Raw genomic sequence first — 20,164 nt, 5'->3', positions numbered from 1 at the left:
GACACTATAAATGCCAAGCTGTTTGAGCAACCAGTGCCAGATTGCTCAGGCAATTATTGCCTTGACAATATTCAGTAACCTGTTGGATAGAGAAAAGCACATTGTCAAGACCGCAAGTTAAAATTCTAACCCGATTTATGTGACTCTCTGGTCCAAGACCGCTCAAAATGAAGAAAGGGCATTCAGGGTGGTATGAAGAACCTAACTAGAGTAAAGAGGAGATGGTGAATTCTACCTCCAGAGCCCTGGCAGAGTCTGGGGGCGGGCGGAGGCGGCTCCCTCCACTCCTCAGTCGGTAGACGACACAGCGGGCGGACGATTTCAGTGAGCGCGACCGAGCGCGTGCCCGAGGGAGGGAATGCGCGAGAGCGGTGGCGCCTGCGCACAGGTGCGCGTGCCTGCCCGGTGCGTGCGGCTGCAAGGGAAGCGAGGCCCGCCGAACGATACCGCTGTTGTGCTGCTCGGACAGTTCAGGGTCCAGAGCTAAATCCCTGTGTCGGTCACCAGTCGTCAGCGTACGCTTGCTTAAGCGACCGCGCTCTAAACCGCAGGTTCCATGGTTCGGTCAGTGAGTAACGGTACCAAGTGTTCACTTTTTTTGAGGGGTGGTTAGAGGTGGTGGAAGGAATATTGATTAAAAGGAGCTGAACTATAGGCCACTAGTGTCACAGCATCCAGTGGGTTCTGTAGAGAGAACAGAAAATGTGCTAGACGCAGGAGACCATTGTGTACAACTGGGGACCTGGGCCAAGTGCAGGCCAAGTTCACCTGTCAATCAACAGCAACCCTCGCCTCATACACAGATAGATTTATAGAGAAATAAAGCGAATTAAAGATTGAATCGTCACAGGGAAATTAGATAGGAATGTTATTAGCAAATAACATAACGCATATAACTTATCAAAAACGGACTTAAGGGATTTATAGGAACGTTAACCGGCTAAAGGTCAGTGCCACACCACTTGAGCAGAGGTTAGGACTGACGGTCAAAGAGCTGAGTTTAAAGAAAGTAGTGAAAAGGATGCAAAATTTTGGAAGGAAGTATTAGCAGTTGGGAGCTCCACACTTAAAGACAGTCACTAGTAGTGGAGAGATTTAAAATTTAATGCTTAAAATACTTGCATTGGAGGAGTGTGAGCATCTTAGATGCTGGAAGAGCTTATAGATGGGTGAACTCTTAGTTGTGAGACTTTTTAATGAGACACCACAGATATAGGTTAGTTAGTTTTACTTTGGTTGTGAGTGAAAAGTTGGAGTCATTATTTAAGGAATAAGATTAAGAAAGCTGAAGAAATGTAAGTTAATTAAGAGTGGCTTTATGTTTAACAGAATTTGTTGAAATAATGAAGGTGAGGATAAATGAAGGTAAATGAAGAAAATAAGGTGGATTTTTAATATGGATTTACTAGGCTATTATTTAAAATATCTTGCACAAAGACAGTTGGCCATGTTATTAACAGAAGCACCTGTCATTAAATTGCACCAGTTCCTAAATTATCCACCTGCTTTTTCTATTTAGTACTTCATGGTCCACCTGTTAAAGAATCTGCAGGTCCTAGATGATCTCAAGAATGAAAGGGAAAGTAGTTCCTACAAACTATAACTAACACAATACACATTCAGTCAAAGACTTCCTGTACCTTTAACTTCTTGCTGCCAAACCTTCTCTGTCATGTAACGAGGTGACGTGAATAACTTGGGTGGTGGTACATGTACTGGAGATAATGCTGCGTTCCTCAATTTTGAACACCTATGGGGATGTTTACAATATTTTCAATGAAGCTTTAAATGTGTCCTTGAAAGATTACAGTCAGCTGGTTCACCTTTTGCTGTGTTGCACCTCAGACAAGGCTCGGACTTGGGTGTTGAGCAAGCAAACAATATGGCTTGCCTATCAGAACAAACTTAGTGTAATTAAGGTTTCATTGCAAGAGATGTCACTCGGGACATCTTAGCTTCCCAGTGGTTGTGGAAGATTTTACAAAGACAGTTTTGGGTGGATTTTTACCATTGTTTTGAGGTACTTTCTGGAAATAATTGATAAATCAGGAAGGCAGGGATTGATCTTCAAATTCTTTTCTCAGATGTTCAAAGGTTGTGTTAGTGCACTGAAGGCGATGGTGAGTTTCATCATTAACTTTTATCTCCCTTCAATTAGAGGCGATTTCCACAATGGAGGAAGTGTTCTGTGCTTTATTTATTCTCCTTTATTTTATGTCTCATTGTGGATCTTGATTGCTGGAGGTGGCAGTGCATCATGAGGACAAATTGGCAGAGGATCTTTGTTTTGTAGATGTAAGGCAAGACCTCTTTTCTGAGAGACTATTGAGTATCCTGAGTTAGTGATGGCTTGGAGCATGACCAGTGAGTATGTGCATTTGTAAATGCCACCTACATGAGTTTGATGAGTGAACTTGGGTTCTGTCATGGAGGTGACATAAGCTGAACAGTTTCTCATTTGCTCTGGTTGTTGAAGGTAAGGTAAAAAAAGATTGCAGGAAGTGCTCAGACGATCATTCAGCCTTGTGTGACTCTGGTCTGCTTTGGGGTTAGGCCTGCTGTAGACCCTTTGGTTAAGGGGTTTGCATGTTATTGTGAAGTGGGCATATGTTGGATATGAATTTTGCCAGGCAATCAAATTTGAGAAGTTTATTCTCTCTCTGTTGATGGAGCCAAAGGCTTTAATGGTCAGAAATGCCACATATTGTGGTTGATACTACTACCTCACTTCTCTTTGCTTTGTTGTGTAGTCTTTTTTTCTCCACGGTGGAAATATTTGAAGGCACAGACTTGAGGGGAAAGTTAAAGGGAGATTTACAAGGCAAGTTTTTGATGGTGGTTGGAGCCCGGAACACACTGTCAGAGGAAGTGGTTTAAATGATGACAATAACAATGTTTAAGAGGCATTTAGACAGGCACAAGAACAGGTAAGGAATGAAGGGATGTCAAGTCTGTGCAAGCTGATGTGATTATTTCAAACTGGTATCATGATCAGTACAAACATCATTAGTCATGGGGCCTGTTCCTGTGCAATACTGTTCTAAGTTCTATGTAATGATTATACCTCCTGTGAAAGAAGTCCACTCCTTGATATTGGGAGCAGTTAAGTGGCAACTAGGAGAAGGTGAGTGAGAAACACCTTGGCAATACCTTTCCTTGTAAAAACAGCAGGGAGGACACACTGGTGTTAGCACAATTGAGCTTGTCTCCTATCTTGACAATGGTCATGATTACACACCACTGTTGGGTTTGTCCTGGCTTTAATTATTCTTCCAAGATTCGGGGGGAAAAAAGTTGCCCATTTTTCATTGTGGTTCTTCTCTGATGGTTTCAAGAATTTGGAAATGTGAAACTATTGATCTTGGAATCTGGAGTGATTAAACAAATTGCTGGAAGAACATATATAAAATGTTGGAGAAGGTCAGCAGATGGGGCAGCATCTATGGAAAGGAATAAACAGTCGACATTTGGGTTGAGACCTTTCATTAGGGTTGATGAAGGCAGGACCTATGGGCAAGCCAATTCTGAATCTAGAATATCTTGGGATTCTTTTTAATCCTACTTGCCCAGGACTTCTCATGGTCCCTCCTGGCTTTCCTAATTCCCTTCTTGAGTTCTTTTCTGGTTTCTTTAGAATCCTCAAGGACTCTGTTTGATTCTAGTTTAAGCTTTACATACTACTTTTTCATCACTAAATTCATCACCTCCCTCCACATCCCATGTCCTCTTACCTTGCTGTCTTTGTTTTTTTCCTTCTTACTATAACCTATCTGACCTGTACTCTGTGCAGTTGGTCTTTAAACACCCTCCACATATCAGATGTGGACTTGCCTGAATACATCTCTTCCCAATTAACTCTTCCTGCCTAATGCTTTCGTAATTTGCCGTGCTCCAATTTAATACTCTCACGGAAGGTCTATACTTATCCTTATCTATAACTATCTTAAAACTTAAAGTGCAACTGTTCATTCACTGAAAGGTTGGTCACCTGACCAGGTTCATTACTCAACATCAGGTCCAGTACAGCACCTCCTCTTGTTGGGCTATCTCAATATTGATTTAAGAAATCCTCCTGGATGCACTTAACAAATTCTGTCCCATATAAACTTCTTACACTTAGAAGGTCTTAGTTTATATTAGGGAGGTTTATTGTTTTTACACCTTTCCTTGATCAGCCTGGATATCTTTTCCTCAGTGCCCCTGCGGCTACTGGGAGATCTGTAGTACAATCCGGTCAGAATGATTGCACCCTTTTTATTTTTGAGTTCCACCTATAAAGACTCAGTAGATGAGTATTGTGTCTCCTTTGAGTGCAGCTATGATATTGTCCCTGATTAGTAGTACAGCTGCTCACTCCCCCCCCCCCCCCCATTACTTTCCTCTCTAGCTTTTCTAAGACATTGAAACCCTAGGGCATTCAGCACCCATTCCTGTCCTTCCCTCAATCATGTCTCTAATATCCATAGTTCATAGTTCCAGGTACTGATTGATGTCCTAATTTGATGACCTCTATCCTAGCATTAAAAATACACACATTTCAAACTATGTGTCCCATCGTATCTATTACTTTGCATCTGCCTATTTTTACTGGCATTGACATCTACCTTCCTCTCCATCCCTCCATTTTCTGACCTGCCGCTCTGGTTCCTATCCCCCTGCCAAACTAGTTGAGACCTTTCTGAGTAACACTTGTGAACCTCCTGGCTAGGATATTAGTTCCCCTCCAGGTTAGTTGCAAAATGCCCCTCTTGTACAGGTTACCCTACCCTAGATGAGGTTCCAATCATCCAAGAACTTGAAATCCTGTTCTGGCAGGCAAAGCTGGTTATACTTAGGATCTAAGCTCTACAGGTCCTTTAGAAAGCAAAGGGAGAAGTATCATTACAGATGAGACACAATCACAACAGTGGACACAAAGGTACAGAGCAATCCTAATTGACTTGAGCCCCACATTCATTGGACCCCACAGCGATCCTTGAGAGTTAGTCCCAAATAAGTTGAGCCAGGTGCTAAAGTACCTTTCAGCTGTTCCATCTTATTTTCTTATACAGGGTGTTCCAGTACATACTGCTTCTTTGCCCTCACCAGCTGATCTGACATGTTGTGGTAGTCCTCTCAGCTCTCTGACAGTGAGAGGACCCCAGATAAGGTCTCAATGTAAAATCCTCCCTTTTACATAGGACATTTAAGTAGGAGAATGTTGCCTTGAATGGCCCAGTACATACAATTTTTATGCTGACCCTCAGGCAGCAGGTCACTTCCTCCTGTCTGGTCTCCTCCCAGGCCTGACCGCTCCATGCAAATTGCTGGCCCATCTCCTGATGCATGTTGATGTCCAAATGTGTTTGGAAAGTAAGCTTGTGGTGTCTGCTAGCTCGATGAAGGCTTTTTCTGGATAGGTACTGCAGAGGCTGAAGTGCATCGAGAACACCAGGGCAGAAAAATTTATTTCAGAACTTTTGTTGATGATGATTTCACGAGGACTAAAAAAAACCAAAAGATTTACAAAACGGGAACATGAGAATAAAGGCCAAAAACAAAAATAGAAAGAATCAAATCTACCAATGACACTGTTTACACAACTCAGGAGAAGTAAGGATATTTAAAAACCTTGAGTGGGAATTAGTTGCAGACTTTTTAATCATGGTACTGCAGTAGGAGATGGATAAATACTAAAATTAAGGATGTAGCAGAAACTGATTATAGGTGTGATTTTAATATTGACATTGTTTCAAAAAATCTGTACAGGATAATTATTAAGACTATAAATAACTGAATTGTATTTGAGAAAATTTTGGAATTGACGAGGTGACAGGCTGTGCCACATTTTGAGAGGGAATATAAAGTAGGTTAAGTTAACAGTATTATGGTGTTGTGACTGATGAATAATTTCATCTAAATTGAGAAAAATTATAAATTTAAGCTACTGGAACTGTATAGTAATGAGCAAAAAATTAAATCGAGCTTTTAATGTGTAGGCGTGAAAACAATGGGAAGTTTTCAAATATAGGACCCCAGTCTGACCCTGTTGTGGAGTACTGTGCTCAGTTCTGGTCACTTCACTCCAGGAAGGATGTGGAAGCCATAGAAAGGGTGCAGAGGAGATTTACAAGGAATGTGCCTGGATTGGGGAGCATGCCTTATGAGAATAGGTTGAGTGGACTCGGCCTTTTCTCCTTGGAGCGACGGAGGATGAGAGGTGACCTGATAGAGGTGTATAAGATGATGAGAGGCATTGATCATGTGGATAGTCAGAGGCTTTTTCCCAGGGCTGAAATGGTTGCCACAAGAGGACACAGGTTTAAGGTGCTGGGGAGTAGGTACAGAGGAGATGTCAGGGGTAAGTTTTTCACTCAGAGTGTAGAGTGCGTGGAATGGGCTGCCAGCAACTGTGGTGGAGGTATATATGATAGGGTCTTTCAAGAGACTTTTGGATAAGTATATGGAGCTTAGAAAAATAGAGGGCTATGGGTAAGCCTAGTAATTTCTAGGGTAGGGACATGTTCGGCACAACCTTGTGGGCCGAAGGGCCTGTATTGTGCTGTACATTTTCTAAGTTTCTACGTTTCTAAATTTTTTTGACAATAAATGCTCCAAAAAAGGTAAAGGCTTCCTTTGGAAAAATAACATCCAGAAGATTTATTGTAAAGGCTACCAGAAAATCAAGGAAAAGTGGAAATTATGTGAATAGAGTATGCTCGGATAAGCAGAAGACATACTTATGGTATGTACCTTATGGTAGAAGATGGACTACTGGCCAACCCCCTTCAGAATAATCCAGTTGGGAAGTAACAATTACCAATGAGAGTTTGAGCAACAGACAACCTGGTCAGGGATGGATATGGGCTGTTACAGAGGTGGAAGTAACTGATTGTTTTTTTAAAGAAATAAAATAGGCTATGAAGAAGAAACCCTATTTAGAATTAAATAGTGCAGGGAATATGTAAACAATTTGATTCAGCCTGAAAACAAGCACTTGCCAGGAGGTTGAAGCTTCTAGTTGCCCTGGAAACAGTGACTTTGTATTCCCAGTGCTTAACTAGTTGAGATTGAAGCTCATTTGGGGCTGTATGTTCTGCTAATATGATAATTCCTAGTCCAGAATGCTGGTATAGGTAGGTTTTGTCAATGTATATATTATTTATATATGATGACATACAAAATCTATATAAATCTATATATCTATAAAGCAAATTGTGCAGAAGATACTGAGAGTCTGCAGAGAGATAGAGATGGTTGCAGGGTGGAGAGGATTGGGAATTAAATATCCAAGGATATCAGGTAATATGGAAGGATAGACAGGAAGGTAAGGGTGGTGGGGTAGCATTCTTAATTAAAGACGAGATCAGGGCAATAGTGAGAGACCATATAAAATCTAAGCAGCAGAACGTTGAATCCATCTGGGTGGAGATTAGGAATAGTAAAGGGAAAAAATCATTGGTGGGAGTTGTCTATCGGCCACCGAATAATAATATTACAGAGGCACAGGCAATAAACAGAGAAATATCTGAGGCATGTAAGAATGCAGCAGCAGTTATCTTGGGGGTCTTTAACTTGCACATAGATTGGGTGAATCAAGTTGGTTGAGGCAGTCTTGAGGAGGACTTCATAGAATGCATCTGAGAAGATTTTCTTGACTAGATGTTACTGAACCTACAAGGAAATGTGCAATCTTAGATCTAGTCCTGCGTAATGAGACAGGTAGAATTAGCGATCTTGTAGTTAGGGATCCTTTTGGAAAGAGTGATCATAGTATGATTGAATTTCTCATATAAATGGAGGGTGCAATAGTTCAATCTAAAACCAGTGTATTATAGAAAAAACATAGAAAACCTACAGCACAATATAGGCCCTTCGGCCCACTAAATTGTGCCGAACATGTCCCTATCTTAGAAATTACTAGACTTTATTATTTTTTATTAGACTTTTTTGATCTATAATAAAAGTTCTTATATAAAGCAGAAAAGGGTGGCTAAAGTGAATGTAGATCTCTTGGAGCACGAAAAGGGGGAATTGATATTGGGTAGTGTGGAAATGGCTGAGGCTTTGAATGACTATTTTGTGTCTGTCTTCATGGTGGAGGATGCATCTAACATGCCAAAGAGAGATGTTATGGATGCAATGGGAGGTGAGAACCTCGATACAGTAGCTGTCACTAAAGAGGTAGTGCTGAGCAAACTTGTGGGCCTGAAGATAGACAAGTCTCTTGGTCCTGATGGAATGTAGCCTGGGGTACTGAAAGAAATGGCAGAAGTTATAGAAGAGGCTTTGGTGATGTTTTACCAAAATTCTCTGGACTCTGGGCAGGTCCTAGCGGATTGGGAGACAGTGAATGTCACACCACTGTTCAAAAAAGGATGTAGGCAATAGTTTAACATCTGTTGTTGGGAAAATGCTTGAAGTTATCATAAAAGAAGAAATAATGAGGCATTTGGAAAGAAGTGGATCCATTAGACAGGCACAGCATGGGTTCAGCAAAGGCAGGTCCTGTTTGACAACCTTACTGGAGTTATTTGAGGAAATAACGAGTGCAGTGGATAGAGTGGAACAGATGGATGTTACCTACTTGGATTTCCAGAAGGAATTCAATAAGGTGCCACATAAAAGACGTCTATAAGATAAGGATGCATAGAGTTGGGGGTGATGTATTAGCATGAATAGAGGATTGGTTAACCAATAGAAAGCAGAGAGTTGGGATACATGGCTGTTACTCTGGTTGGCAATTGTTGGTGAGTGGTGTGCTGCAGGGGTTAGCGCTAGGCCCACAACTTCACGATATATGTTAGCAATCTAGAGGAGGGGGCTAAGTGTAGTTTGCTTATGATACTAAATTGAGTAGAAAAACTTTTTGTGCAGAAGCTGCGGAGAGTCTGCAGAGAGATATAGATAGGTTAAGTGAGTAGACAAGGGTCTGGCAGATGGAGTACAATGGTGGTAATTGCAAGGTTATCCATTTTGGAAAGAAGAACAAAACAGCAGATTATTATTTAAATGGTAAGAAAAATTTGCAGCTTGCTGCTATGCAGAAGGACTTGGGAATGCTTGTGCACGTAACACAAAAGGTTGGTTTGCAGGTACAGCAGGCTATCAAGAAGGCAAGTGGAATGCTGACCTTCATTGCTGGAGGGATTGAATTTAAGAGCAGGAAGGTTATGCTGCATTTGTATAGGGTACTGTTGAGGCTGCACCTGGAGTACTGTGTGTAATTCTGGTCTCCTTACTTGAAGGATATACTGGTGATGGAGATGGTAAGAGGAGGTTCACCAGGTTGATTCCAGAGATGAGGGGGTTAGACTATGAGGAGAGATTGAGTTGCCTGGGACTGTACTTGCTGGAAGTCAGAAAAATGAGAGATTATCTTATAGAAACATTTAAAATTATGAAAGGCATAGATAAGATAGAGGCAGGAAAGTTGTTTCCACTTTCAGGTGAGGCTAGAACTAGGGGACATAGCCTCAGGATTTGGGGGAGTAGATTTAAGACTGAGATGAGGAAGAACTACTTTTCCTAGAAAGTGATGAGTCTGTGGAATTCTCTGCCCAATGAAGTAGCGGAGGCTACCTCAGTAAATATATTTAAGGCAAGGTTGGATAGATTTTTGCACAGTGGAGAATTAAAGCTTATGGGGAAAAGGCAGGTAAGTGGGGATGAGTTCATGGCCAGTTGAGCCATGATCTTAATGAATGGCAGAGCAGGCTTGATGGGCCAGATGGCCTACTCCTGCTCCTATTTCTTATGTTCTTAAGTATTTTTGAATGGTTTTGCTGAGAGGCAGGATATGGATAAGAAATAGGGATGGGTCAAGTTTATATAGAAGCTATGGGAAGAGATTCTTTGGCTAAGATTGGATAAGTAATATGGCACCCATTTGATGGGGGCGAGGCATTGGAAGAGGATTGTATGTTCACCTGGATCAAAGGCTGAAGAACAATTGTGAATGAGTAACGTTAGTGCATCTTGGGCACACAATGTATCTTCAAAAAAAAATAGAGGGCAGGAATAGAGACCTGATGGAAGAGGTTTAAACTTTATATTCAAGAACTGTGGGGAGGAAATTAAAGTTGTGGATTAACCAGTAATTTAGGATAGGAATGCTGAGGATAATTTTTGAATGAGAGAATGATCATGATACTTTTGGAAAAAGAGAATCTTGAATCTCCTGAAACTATTCACAGTATCAGCTAATATAGAGGCACAAAGTTGACGATGTAGCAAATTAGGGAGGGTAGGTTGAATGATTTGCTTATCTTGACAAAAGGTGCTTGGATTGGGTAGGAGGATAAAAAAATAGAGGAAGCTGGAGCAAAATTGGGGTAAATTTACAGGTAGCTTTGGTAGAATTCTATATGATGTACTTTAAAATGTTACCAACTTCACAAAAAAAAGTTTTAAATTCAGTATCGTAGTTTAAATACATGCTGCTCCTCCTCTACTACTTATGACTTGGGGAATTCTAGCAGGATAGTTGCTTCATTAGATCAAAAGCTTGTTTCTTTGTTCATTTTCTTTGAAGGAGTGTTGGTAATCTGGTCATCTGGAAGCAGAGGATAGCATTTGTCCAATAGATCTATACAGGCCAGTAAAAGATACATTTATTGTCTTTTTTTTGGGAATAATGTTGCAAAGTTGTAATGTTCTGTTCAGTGTATTCTACGGTAAACTGATTGTATAATTGATATTGGGACAATGTACAAGTGTTTGAAGTGCAACTCAAATGGAATTATTTCCAAATGCAATGAGTTTATTGACTTGTATGTACAATGTTGTACAAGCAATGTTTCAAATAGGTCAAATTGCAGCATACTTGCAAGTTTGCTGATTATAAGTATCATATGCGCTATAATTTTGTCATGTAAAGTACATTAAAATCATTGCTGTGCTTTGTAATCATGGAATGTGGAAGTTTCTTCTGTTTGTTTTTATTGGGCTGCCTTCCTGAATTGCAATAGATGATTAGCTATTGTGATATAATATGAGAAGTATTTGACCTGAAGTATTCTTGCCCTGTGTAATTTAACAAAGACGGTGATAGAGTTTCACTCTACTTTGTGGGAGTTTTATTTATTACAAAGGAAACCTTGAAATTTAAAGAATTTGAAGTGATGGAGTGAGCTTTGCCACATGACTTTTGATTTGCCAGTAAAAGGTAATAATAACCTTTAGAAATTGACAAAATCTTTCTTATTGCTACTGACCACATAAATAATGGTCAAGATGGCGCCAACGAACAACAATTTCTTGGGCGACATCTTCCACATACTGAATTATTTCAGTTTTTCTATGTATTCTACTTTTCTTTTTATCTTAATTGTGTTTTGGAAACTGTGACTTACAGTTTGGAGTTCGATCTAGTGTTCTGCTGTCCCTGAGAAAACTTCAGGACAGGATTGCGAGCACCAGCTGCCTCAAAGAGAAGACCAGTGATGGGGTGCAGGGCTATGATTGACTGCATTTCTTGCCAATCAAAGCATTATAGAAGATTGAAACATCAAAGAAAATGTGGAGGAGGCGAGTTGGCGGTCGCTCTCCGTGGAGGCTGCTTGTTGGTGGTTGCTCTTAGATTAGATTAGATTCAACTTTATTGCCATTGTGCCGAACACAGATACAAAGCCAAATGAAATGCAGTTAGCATCTAACCAGGAATGCAAAGAATAGTGTTATTTACAAAATAACTGCGAATAAAAAGTAAGTGCTACAGCACACAAATATAAAAGTACAGAGACAGTACAATATGGGTGCAATACTGCTTAGTGATGTGAGGTTCAGCAGGGTCACAGCTTCAGGGAAGAAGCTCTTCCTGTGCCTGCTGGTGTGGGAGCGGAGGCTGCTGTAGCGTCTACTGGATGGGAGGAGAGTATAAAGTCCATGGTTAGGGTGAGATGCATCCTTGATAATGCTTTTTGCCCTGCCCAGGCAGCGTTTATGGTAGATGTTCTCAATGGTGGGCAATTGGGTGCTGATAATCTGCTGGGCAGTTTTCACCACTTGCTGGAGTGCTTTGCAGTCCAGTACGGGACAATTGCTATACCACACTGAGATGCAGTTGGTGAGTATGCTCTGAATGGTACAGCAGTAAAAGTCTGTCAGTATCCTGGGACAGAGGTGAGCTTTCTTGATGCTCCACAGGAAATAAAGGCGCTGTTGCATCAGGATGGTGGCGTTCAGGGACCAGGTGAGATCCTCGGAAATGTGGACACCAAGGAATTTGAAGCTTGATACACGCTCCACTACAGCTCCATTGATGTAGATTCACAGAAGGACTGAGTTTTGCAGTTGCCTTCCTTAATGCTGACGAAGGATGTTTTCCAAATTCTGAGGTTTATATGATTATTGGTGTGAAATGAAGTTTATATTGGTCTCCTTCAGTTTTCTGTGTTTTTCTTTCTTGTTGCTGATTGGAGTGTTGGTGGTTTGATGACCTTGCCATTCTCTGGCAGGGCGATACGTTAGTTTTTGTGTGAGAGAGGAGTTGTGGATTTGAGGTCTGATGATCTTGATGTTTTCCTTGTGGGCAATCTGTTAGTTATCTGTGTGTGAGAGAAGGAGTTGGGGGTTTGATATTATTGTCACCTTTTTTTCATTGTGGGTGATAAGTTAGTTTTTTTTGTGAGGGAGAGGATTGGGGGTTTGGAGCTTGTGAGTTTTTTTCTTTTTCTTGTGGAAGGGGGTTTGATGTCTTTCAGCAACTTTCATAGTTTTTCTGTACTTCATGGCTATTTAGAGATGATAAATTTCAGAGTTGTATTCTGTATACATGGTAGGCACCCATCGATCCCAGGGGGATCATGGGTTTGCCTCTCTGGTGGATTGTGCACAAGCCTGGGTAGGAAGATTTGAAAAACCAGTATTGCCCATGCAACGGTTCCTCCTCTCCACATAATCGATGTAGCTGCAAGCACCGATACAGCTTGGCACCAGTGTCGTCGCGGAGGTTGCCAGAGTGAAGTTGTCAACAACATCAAACTGCCTTTGGGACTCGGGCTCCGGATTTCTTCCTCGGGGGTTACTCTTGAAGCTTTTCCCATGGGTGGTTTAAAATCAGAGTTTTCCTTCTCCTAGGCAGTCTGCCGTCCAAGGCTGATGAGCCCCACCTGCCCGAAGCAGTTGGTTTTGAGGGGCCAGTGGTCTGCTTTTGCCCCTTCTCTTGTCAGTAGAAACGGTTCTGCCAGGCCGAGTGGCTAGCCACACGTGAAAGTCAAGAGTTGGACTTTGTTGCCAGAGGCTGTTAGAGATGCACGCCATTTGGAGCACTTTATAGGTAGTGAGAGCTTATCCCCACTACCACCCACTAGGAATGAGATGCAGTGTAATTCTTAGGTATTTGAAAGGACAAACAATTCAAGGTTTAGAATCTCAATCAGAAATGTGATATTAGTGAGATGCTACAGGACTATTATCGGAACTGCACTGTTTCGTAACTGTTCCACAAAAATTCTGTGGCCAGTATAAAATGCTCCAGATGTTTAATGTCATTTCCAGTACGCAAGTGGAAAGTAGAATAAATAATTGTTGCAACACATACAAAATGCTGGTGGAACACAGCAGGCCAGGCAGCATCTATAAGGAGAAGCACTGTCGACGTTTCGGGCCGAGGTCCTTCGTCAGGACTTAAATAATTGTTGCTCTGGATCCAATGCAGCACAAAATAAACCCAATAAGACAGAGAACACAAAAGTAAAAGCTCAATAAATATAATTACTTAAGATAGCTTGTATAGTTATAGCGATTGTATGTCCATAAAGTGATGCTAGGCACGGGCTGTCTGTACAAAAGGTAACTCTGACAGGAAATGATAAAGTACTGGCGTTGGGAGTGTGGAGGGGTGGGTTAGTGTGCGAAGGTGTCGATCAGACTGACTGCTTGGGGAAAGTAACTGTCTTTGAGTCTGGTGGTCCTGGCGTGGATGCTGTGTAGCCTCCTCCCTGATGGGAGTGGGACACATTTATCATTTGCAGGTTTATGTCGTCCTTTATAATGCTACAGGTCCTTTTCCAGCAACTTTCTGTTATGTTTTGTAACTCTAAAACATTAAATTAATCAAATTGAAAACAAGGAGACAGGAGGTAAATGTGTGCACTTGGTTTGTTACTCTATGTGAGGTGTGCACGTATTATGTGGTGGTGTCATAATGTATGCAATTCATGTATTTTTCACATATAATCATAATGAATTATATAAATAACAGTGTTTGATCAAACAATATATTTACAGGATTACTCAAATATTACTGAAATATTAAATAGACAACTCTTTCTGTAGCTATATCCTTTATAGCGGGTAGGTGGATACTGCTGATGTGTTGGGCAGTATGAACTGCCCCCGTTGTAGAGCCTTCCTGCCCTCCACAGAGAGGTTTCTGTACTCCGCAACGATGTAGCATGTTAGGGTGCTCTCTGCTGTGTATCTGTAGAAGGACATGAGTGTAGATGTACACAGTCCAGCTCTCTTCAGCCTCCAGAGAGAGTGGAGGTGTTTGTGAGCTTTCGTGTTAGTGTGCAGTGCTCTGGGGCCTTGAACGGTTGTGTGATTTGTCCACTCCCAGGAGTTTGAAACTGTTCACTGTTTACACTGCTGTGCTGCTGATGTAAAGAGGGGTGTGAGTGATGTGAGTTCTCCTAAATTTGATAACCATCTCATTTGTCTTGTTGACATAGAGAAAGTGGGTATTTGTCTGGCACCAAGCTTTGAGGTCTTCCACCTTTTCTCATCATTGATGGTCAGGAGCCCCACCACTGTTGTGTTTTCAGTGAACTGGACTATGTAATTACTTGGGGGTTTGGCCAAGCAGTCATGTGTGAGCAGAGCAATGTGTACACAGCAATGGAATCAGTGCACATCCCTGGGAGACACCCATGTTGAGGATGATGGAGAGGGAGGAAGTGTTGTACATGCTCACTATCTGAGTTCTGTTGGTTCGGAAGTGCAACACCCAGTTGCACAACGGTGTATTTAGATCGAGGAGGAGGAGTTTGTTCACCAAGATCTGTGAGACAAAAGTGCTGAATCCTGGACTGAAATCCAGAAACAGCATTCTGACATGTGTCTTTGTCTTATATACAGGTCAGGGCCAGGTTCATGGTCGATGCTGTGACAGCTGTTGTAAGGTGAGTCTGTCAGTAAGCATAATGGTGAGTGTCCAGTGTGGCAAGGAATGGAATTTTTGTTTGTGGCATCATCAGCCATTCAAATCACTTCATGATTGGCATCAGTCTGAAGGTGTAGAGTTCTTCGGTGTAGGGATGATGGTGACTGATAAGAATCAGTGGAGGAGCAGGAAAAGTGTGTTGAAGGTGAGGAACTGAGACAATTGTTGATGTAGCGGGCGAAAAGGTAGTGATGTGGAGCTTGACAACAGTATATTGTAGTCACCCTCAAACAAAACTAAGGCAAGCAGGTCAAACTTTGATTGTGGAGCCATTGTGGAGCTTCTCTACCCAGAGCATTGGGAAGGTTCATCCCTTTCTGTAGAGCTGTTAGATCAGGGGCACAGACACCATTGTTACTAAGGTGTCTCATGTCTGGTTTACGGGAGTTCATTCACTGATGACAAATTTTCAATATTTGCCAATATGGAGCTGAGAGTGACTTTGTAAATCTGGCAGGAGCAAAGGATGTTGGGAATGGTGAGGGTGGAGTGCCGTGGGAGGGATGTGGGACAGGTGACAGGGAAGGAGGGCATGGTAGAGTGGCAAGGTTGCAGTCACACCCAGCCCTGAACCACCAGGCAGGGTCACTTGGTTCCAAATGATTGGTTTACTGATCAGTGCAGAACGTCTCTTCCCACTCCCTCCCCTCCCCTATCCCCTTTTCTCAACCATGATTTCGCTCTCTCTGCCCCCTTCCCATCCTCAGTCCACAATAGAGACCAATATTAGAATCAGTTTATCATTATTAATGTCATGAAATTTGTTTTATTTTTGTGGCAACAGTACAGTGCAAAACATAAAATTACTATAAATTACAATAAGAAGTAAATGAAAATATAATGAAAATAGGGAGCATTGCAAAGAGAAATTTAGATCATTCTACGATGGAGGTGTGTAAAAGTCTCAGATTCGCATGTGAATGTGCCGAGAATGGAGGGATGAATCTCTCTCCCTCCTACCCCCTTTCACATGCCAGATTCCCCTCTCCCTGCCCGCTTCCCATTCTCACTGTACACCAGAGAATCAGTCCGACCCTCCTTTTCCCCACCAGCCCCTTTCCTCAGCTACTCCCCCCTCAACTCCCCACAGTGACAACCTCCTCCAGTCTACCCTCTCCATCCCAACATGGGGTTTCTGATCCCAAAATATTGGGTGTCACTCTGCCCCCACAGATGCCTCTCAGACCACAGAGTTCCCTCCAGTGGGGACGTGAGAGATGCTGACGCTGAGATCTGCAACAACACACAGATTCTGCAACCTTTCTCTGACGGGGAGGGGTGTGGGAGCTGGAGGGGGTTACAGAGTCACATCCTCTCCTTCTCTTTGGCCCCTATGCTTCTCTATCCTCCACAACCCAATCTAACCCTAACCTACCGATGTACCTGTTTCTATAACCTCCCACTGGACCCAACACACCTATCTCTGTGAGCCTCTCTGAGAAACCCCTCCAGCCCCTGCACAGATTCCTGTCTCTGTAAACCCCTCCAGCCCCTGCACCCCTTCCTGTCTCTGTAAACCCCGCCAGCCCCTGCACTGCTTCCTGTCTCTGTTAACCCCTCTAGCCCCTGTAGACCTCCCTCTCTGTCTCTGAAACCCTCCAGGCCTGCCTTACCTCCGTCTCTGTAAATTTCCTGCATTCTTGCACCCCTCTCTTGCTCGGCAACCTCTTCTTCCCCTTCTGCACTTGACCCCTTTCATTGGCTCTGTAACCCTCTCTACCCCAGCTGCACTTCTGCACCCCCATCACTGGCTCTGTAACCCCCCCTTCTACCCCAGCTGTACTTCCCCACCCCATCACTGGCTCTGTAACACCCCCTCCCCCCACTGCTGTCCATGCACTCCTCACTGGCTCTAACTCACTCTCAGCCTGCAGACCTTGCACTCCTCACTGACTGTAACCCCCTTCTCCCCCTGCTGCACTTGACCCCCTTCATTGGCTCTGTAACCCGCTCTAACCCAGCTGCACTTCCCCACCCCCTTACTGGCTCTGTAACATCCCCTCCCCCTGTTGTCCATGCACTCCTCACTGGCTCTAACTCACTCTCAGCCTGCAGACCTTGCACTCCTCACTGACTGTAACCCCCTTCTCCCCCTGCTGCACTTGACCCCCTTCATTGGCTCTGTAACCCGCTCTAACCCAGCTGCACTTCCCCACCCCCTTACTGGCTCTGTAACATCCCCTCCCCCTGTTGTCCATGCACTCCTCACTGGCTCTAACCCCTCTCAGCCTACAGCCCTTGCACTCCTCACTGACTGTAACCCTCCTCTTCCCCTGCTGCACTTGCCCTCCCTCACTAGCTCTGTAGCACTCCTGACTCTTTAACTCTCTGTAGCCCCCTCACCCTAACCGGTCTCTGTAGACTCCTTCCAGCTCTTGCATTCCTTCCTGCCTCTATAAGCTATTCACCCCTCTAGTCCTTAGACCTCAACCTGTCTCTGTAACTACCTGCAGCTCCCATGTTAAATTCCTTGCCATTCAATAGCCTATCAACATCTGCTTTAAACATACTGAATGACTTGGTCTCCACGGCAATCTATGGCAAAGAATTCCACAGATTCATCACCCCATGGCTAAAGCAATTCCTCCTCATCTCTGTCCTAAAAGGTCATCCTTCCATTTTGAGGTGTGTTCTCTGGTCTTAGACTCTCCTACTATTGAAAAATCCTCTTCATATCTACTGTACCTCAGAATTTCAGTATTCAATAGGTTTCAATGAGATTCCCCCTCATTCTTCTAAACTCCAGGGAGTACAGGCCCAGGGACATTAAGTGCTCTTCACATGTTATCCCTTTCATTCTTGTAAATGCCATCTGGTCCCACTCCAATTGGTCAGAAAACTGCAGACAATATCTAGCCTCAAAAACGCCTCAGTATTACTTACTTGTTTTTATATTCTAGTCTTCTCAAAATGAATGTTAACATTATATTTGCCTTTCTCACCATCAGATCACCCTGTAAGTTAACTTTTAAGGAACCCTGCACGAGGACTCCCAAGTCCTTTTGCACCTCTGGTTTTTGAAATTTCTCGTTGAGAAAGTAGTCTAGGCTTTTGTTCCTTTTACAAAAGTGCATGACTATACACATCCCGAACACTGTATTCAATCTGTCTCTTTGTCTATTCTAATCTCTCCAGCACCTTCTGTATACTCCCTGCTTCCTCAACACTACTTGCCTCTCCACCTATCTTTGTCTCATTCGCAAACTTAGCCACAAGACCATCAATTCCCTCATTGAGTTCTTCAGCACATAATGAGAAAATCCAAAACCGATGTTTACAGAACACTGCTACTGATGTCTTCCACTGAGGATTAACCCAAAATACTTTTTGAGTTTGTTGACCATTTCTTTGTTCCCCACTACTATACCACAGCATTTTACCTGTGTATTTGTGCATGGGGCCCCATCAATCCCCTACCCTACTCCTCTCTCTGTAAACTTTACAGCTCCTACACACCTAACAATCTGCGACGTAACAGGCTCCTGCACTACTCTCTCAGTAACCCCCAACATCCTCTACACCCATCTCTGTCTCTGTAAATTCCACCTGCCCCTACAATTTCCCCAGCTCTTTAAACTCCTCCACCCCCTAAACCCTTCCCTATTTCTGCAACCAGCTCCAACCCATACACTCCTACCTGTCCCTGAAAATTCTCCAGCCCCTAGACCCGTCCTTACCTCTATACACTACGACAGCCCCTAGAACCCTCCCTGTCGGAGAACGGTTACAGAATCAGTGTGTTGCTCTAGGTTCCAGCATCAGCATCTCTCGTGTCCCCAGTGGAGGGAACTCGGTGGTCTGAGCGACATCTGTGGGGGCAGAGGGACACTTGATGTTTCGGGGTCAGGAAGCCTGTGTCGGGTAGGAGTGGGTAGACGGGGGAGGTTGTCGGTGTGAGGAAGTTTGGGAGAAATGGCTTGGGAAAGGGGCTGATGGGGTAGGAGGATCAAACTGAGTCTCTGGTGCACAGTGAGGATGGGAAGGGGACAGGGAGAATTTTACATGCCTCCATCGTATCAGTCTCTACTGCCAATCCTTGGCAGAACATTCCAGGCATACTCCCCCCGTGTGTGTTAAAAAAGACTGAAGAAAATTGCAAATTCCAATGTCATCGTGCGACTCCGGCTCCTGCTAATCTTTGGGCTTTGGTCCGAGCGATCTGGAACATGGCTGCCCCGTGTTGGTGTTACTTCAGTGATCTGCGAGTTCCACATCCAAACACGCCATAGGATTCCTCGCAGTACAGAGTCCGGGTGGTGGTGGTGAGTTGCTGGTGGATGGAGATGGAGGGAAAGAGGTGAGTGTTTGGGGGATGGAAAATCTGTGCCATGGTATTTCTGCACACACGCTTCCACCTTCTCCTCCTGTGCCCCCTGACCCAGGGATACAGAGACAGGAAATGTACACTGTACACCTGGAGTGAATCTGACCCAGGGATACAGAGACAGGAAATGTACACTGTACACCTGGAGTGAATCTGACCCAGGGATACAGAGACAGGAAATGTACACTGCACACCTGGAGTGAATCTGACCCAGGGATACAGAGACAGGAAATGTACACTGCACACCTGGAGTGAATCTGACCCAGGGATACAGAGACAGGAAATGTACACTGTACACCTGGAGTGAATCTGACCCAGGGATACAGAGACAGGAAATGTACACTGTACACCTGGAATGAATCTGACCCAGGGATACAGAGACAGGAAATGTACACTGTACACCTGGAGTGAATCTGACTCAGGGATACAGAGACATGAAAATAAGTAAAATAGGTGAAGAAAAGTATATACATGAAGGAAATGATATATCATACAGTAAAGGCAGGCTGTTTTAATGTTTCAATACCCACTAGTTGAAGGAGAGAGGGTGAAATTTCCAGACTCAGATTGTGGCGAATCATTGGAAAATTCACATCCAATGGGCTCTTGGGACTAGCAAGATGTCAAGCCTAAAATCTCTCTGTATTGCCCTGCAGACTAGAAGATCCAATACCTGCATGTTTAACATAATAATC

The 20,164-nt window shown here is 43.3% G+C and overlaps 1 protein-coding gene across 8 annotated transcripts in view; it reads left to right on the top strand.

The window, feature by feature from the left end:
* The first annotated feature begins 388 nt into the window (after positions 1-388).
* Positions 389-20,164, top strand: part of LOC140730333 (CAP-Gly domain-containing linker protein 4) — a 331,198-nt gene continuing 311,422 nt past the window's right edge. For 5 of the 8 annotated variants that reach the window (XM_073050608.1, XM_073050609.1, XM_073050602.1 and 2 more), the window contains exon 1: positions 424-578. In XM_073050608.1, the coding sequence (XP_072906709.1) occupies positions 557-578 (22 nt within the window). In that variant the 5' untranslated portion in view covers positions 424-556. Of the gene's footprint in view, positions 579-15,060; positions 15,105-20,164 lie in introns of all 8 variants that reach the window. The other 3 variants (XM_073050605.1, XM_073050611.1, XM_073050610.1) reach the window with 3 other exon arrangements.

This window comes from Hemitrygon akajei, chromosome 7 (genome assembly GCF_048418815.1).
Source record: "Hemitrygon akajei chromosome 7, sHemAka1.3, whole genome shotgun sequence".
Taxonomy (NCBI): Eukaryota; Metazoa; Chordata; class Chondrichthyes; order Myliobatiformes; family Dasyatidae; genus Hemitrygon; species Hemitrygon akajei.
Note: the sequence above shows the minus strand (reverse complement) of the source record. Positions and strands in the feature narration are given on the sequence as shown.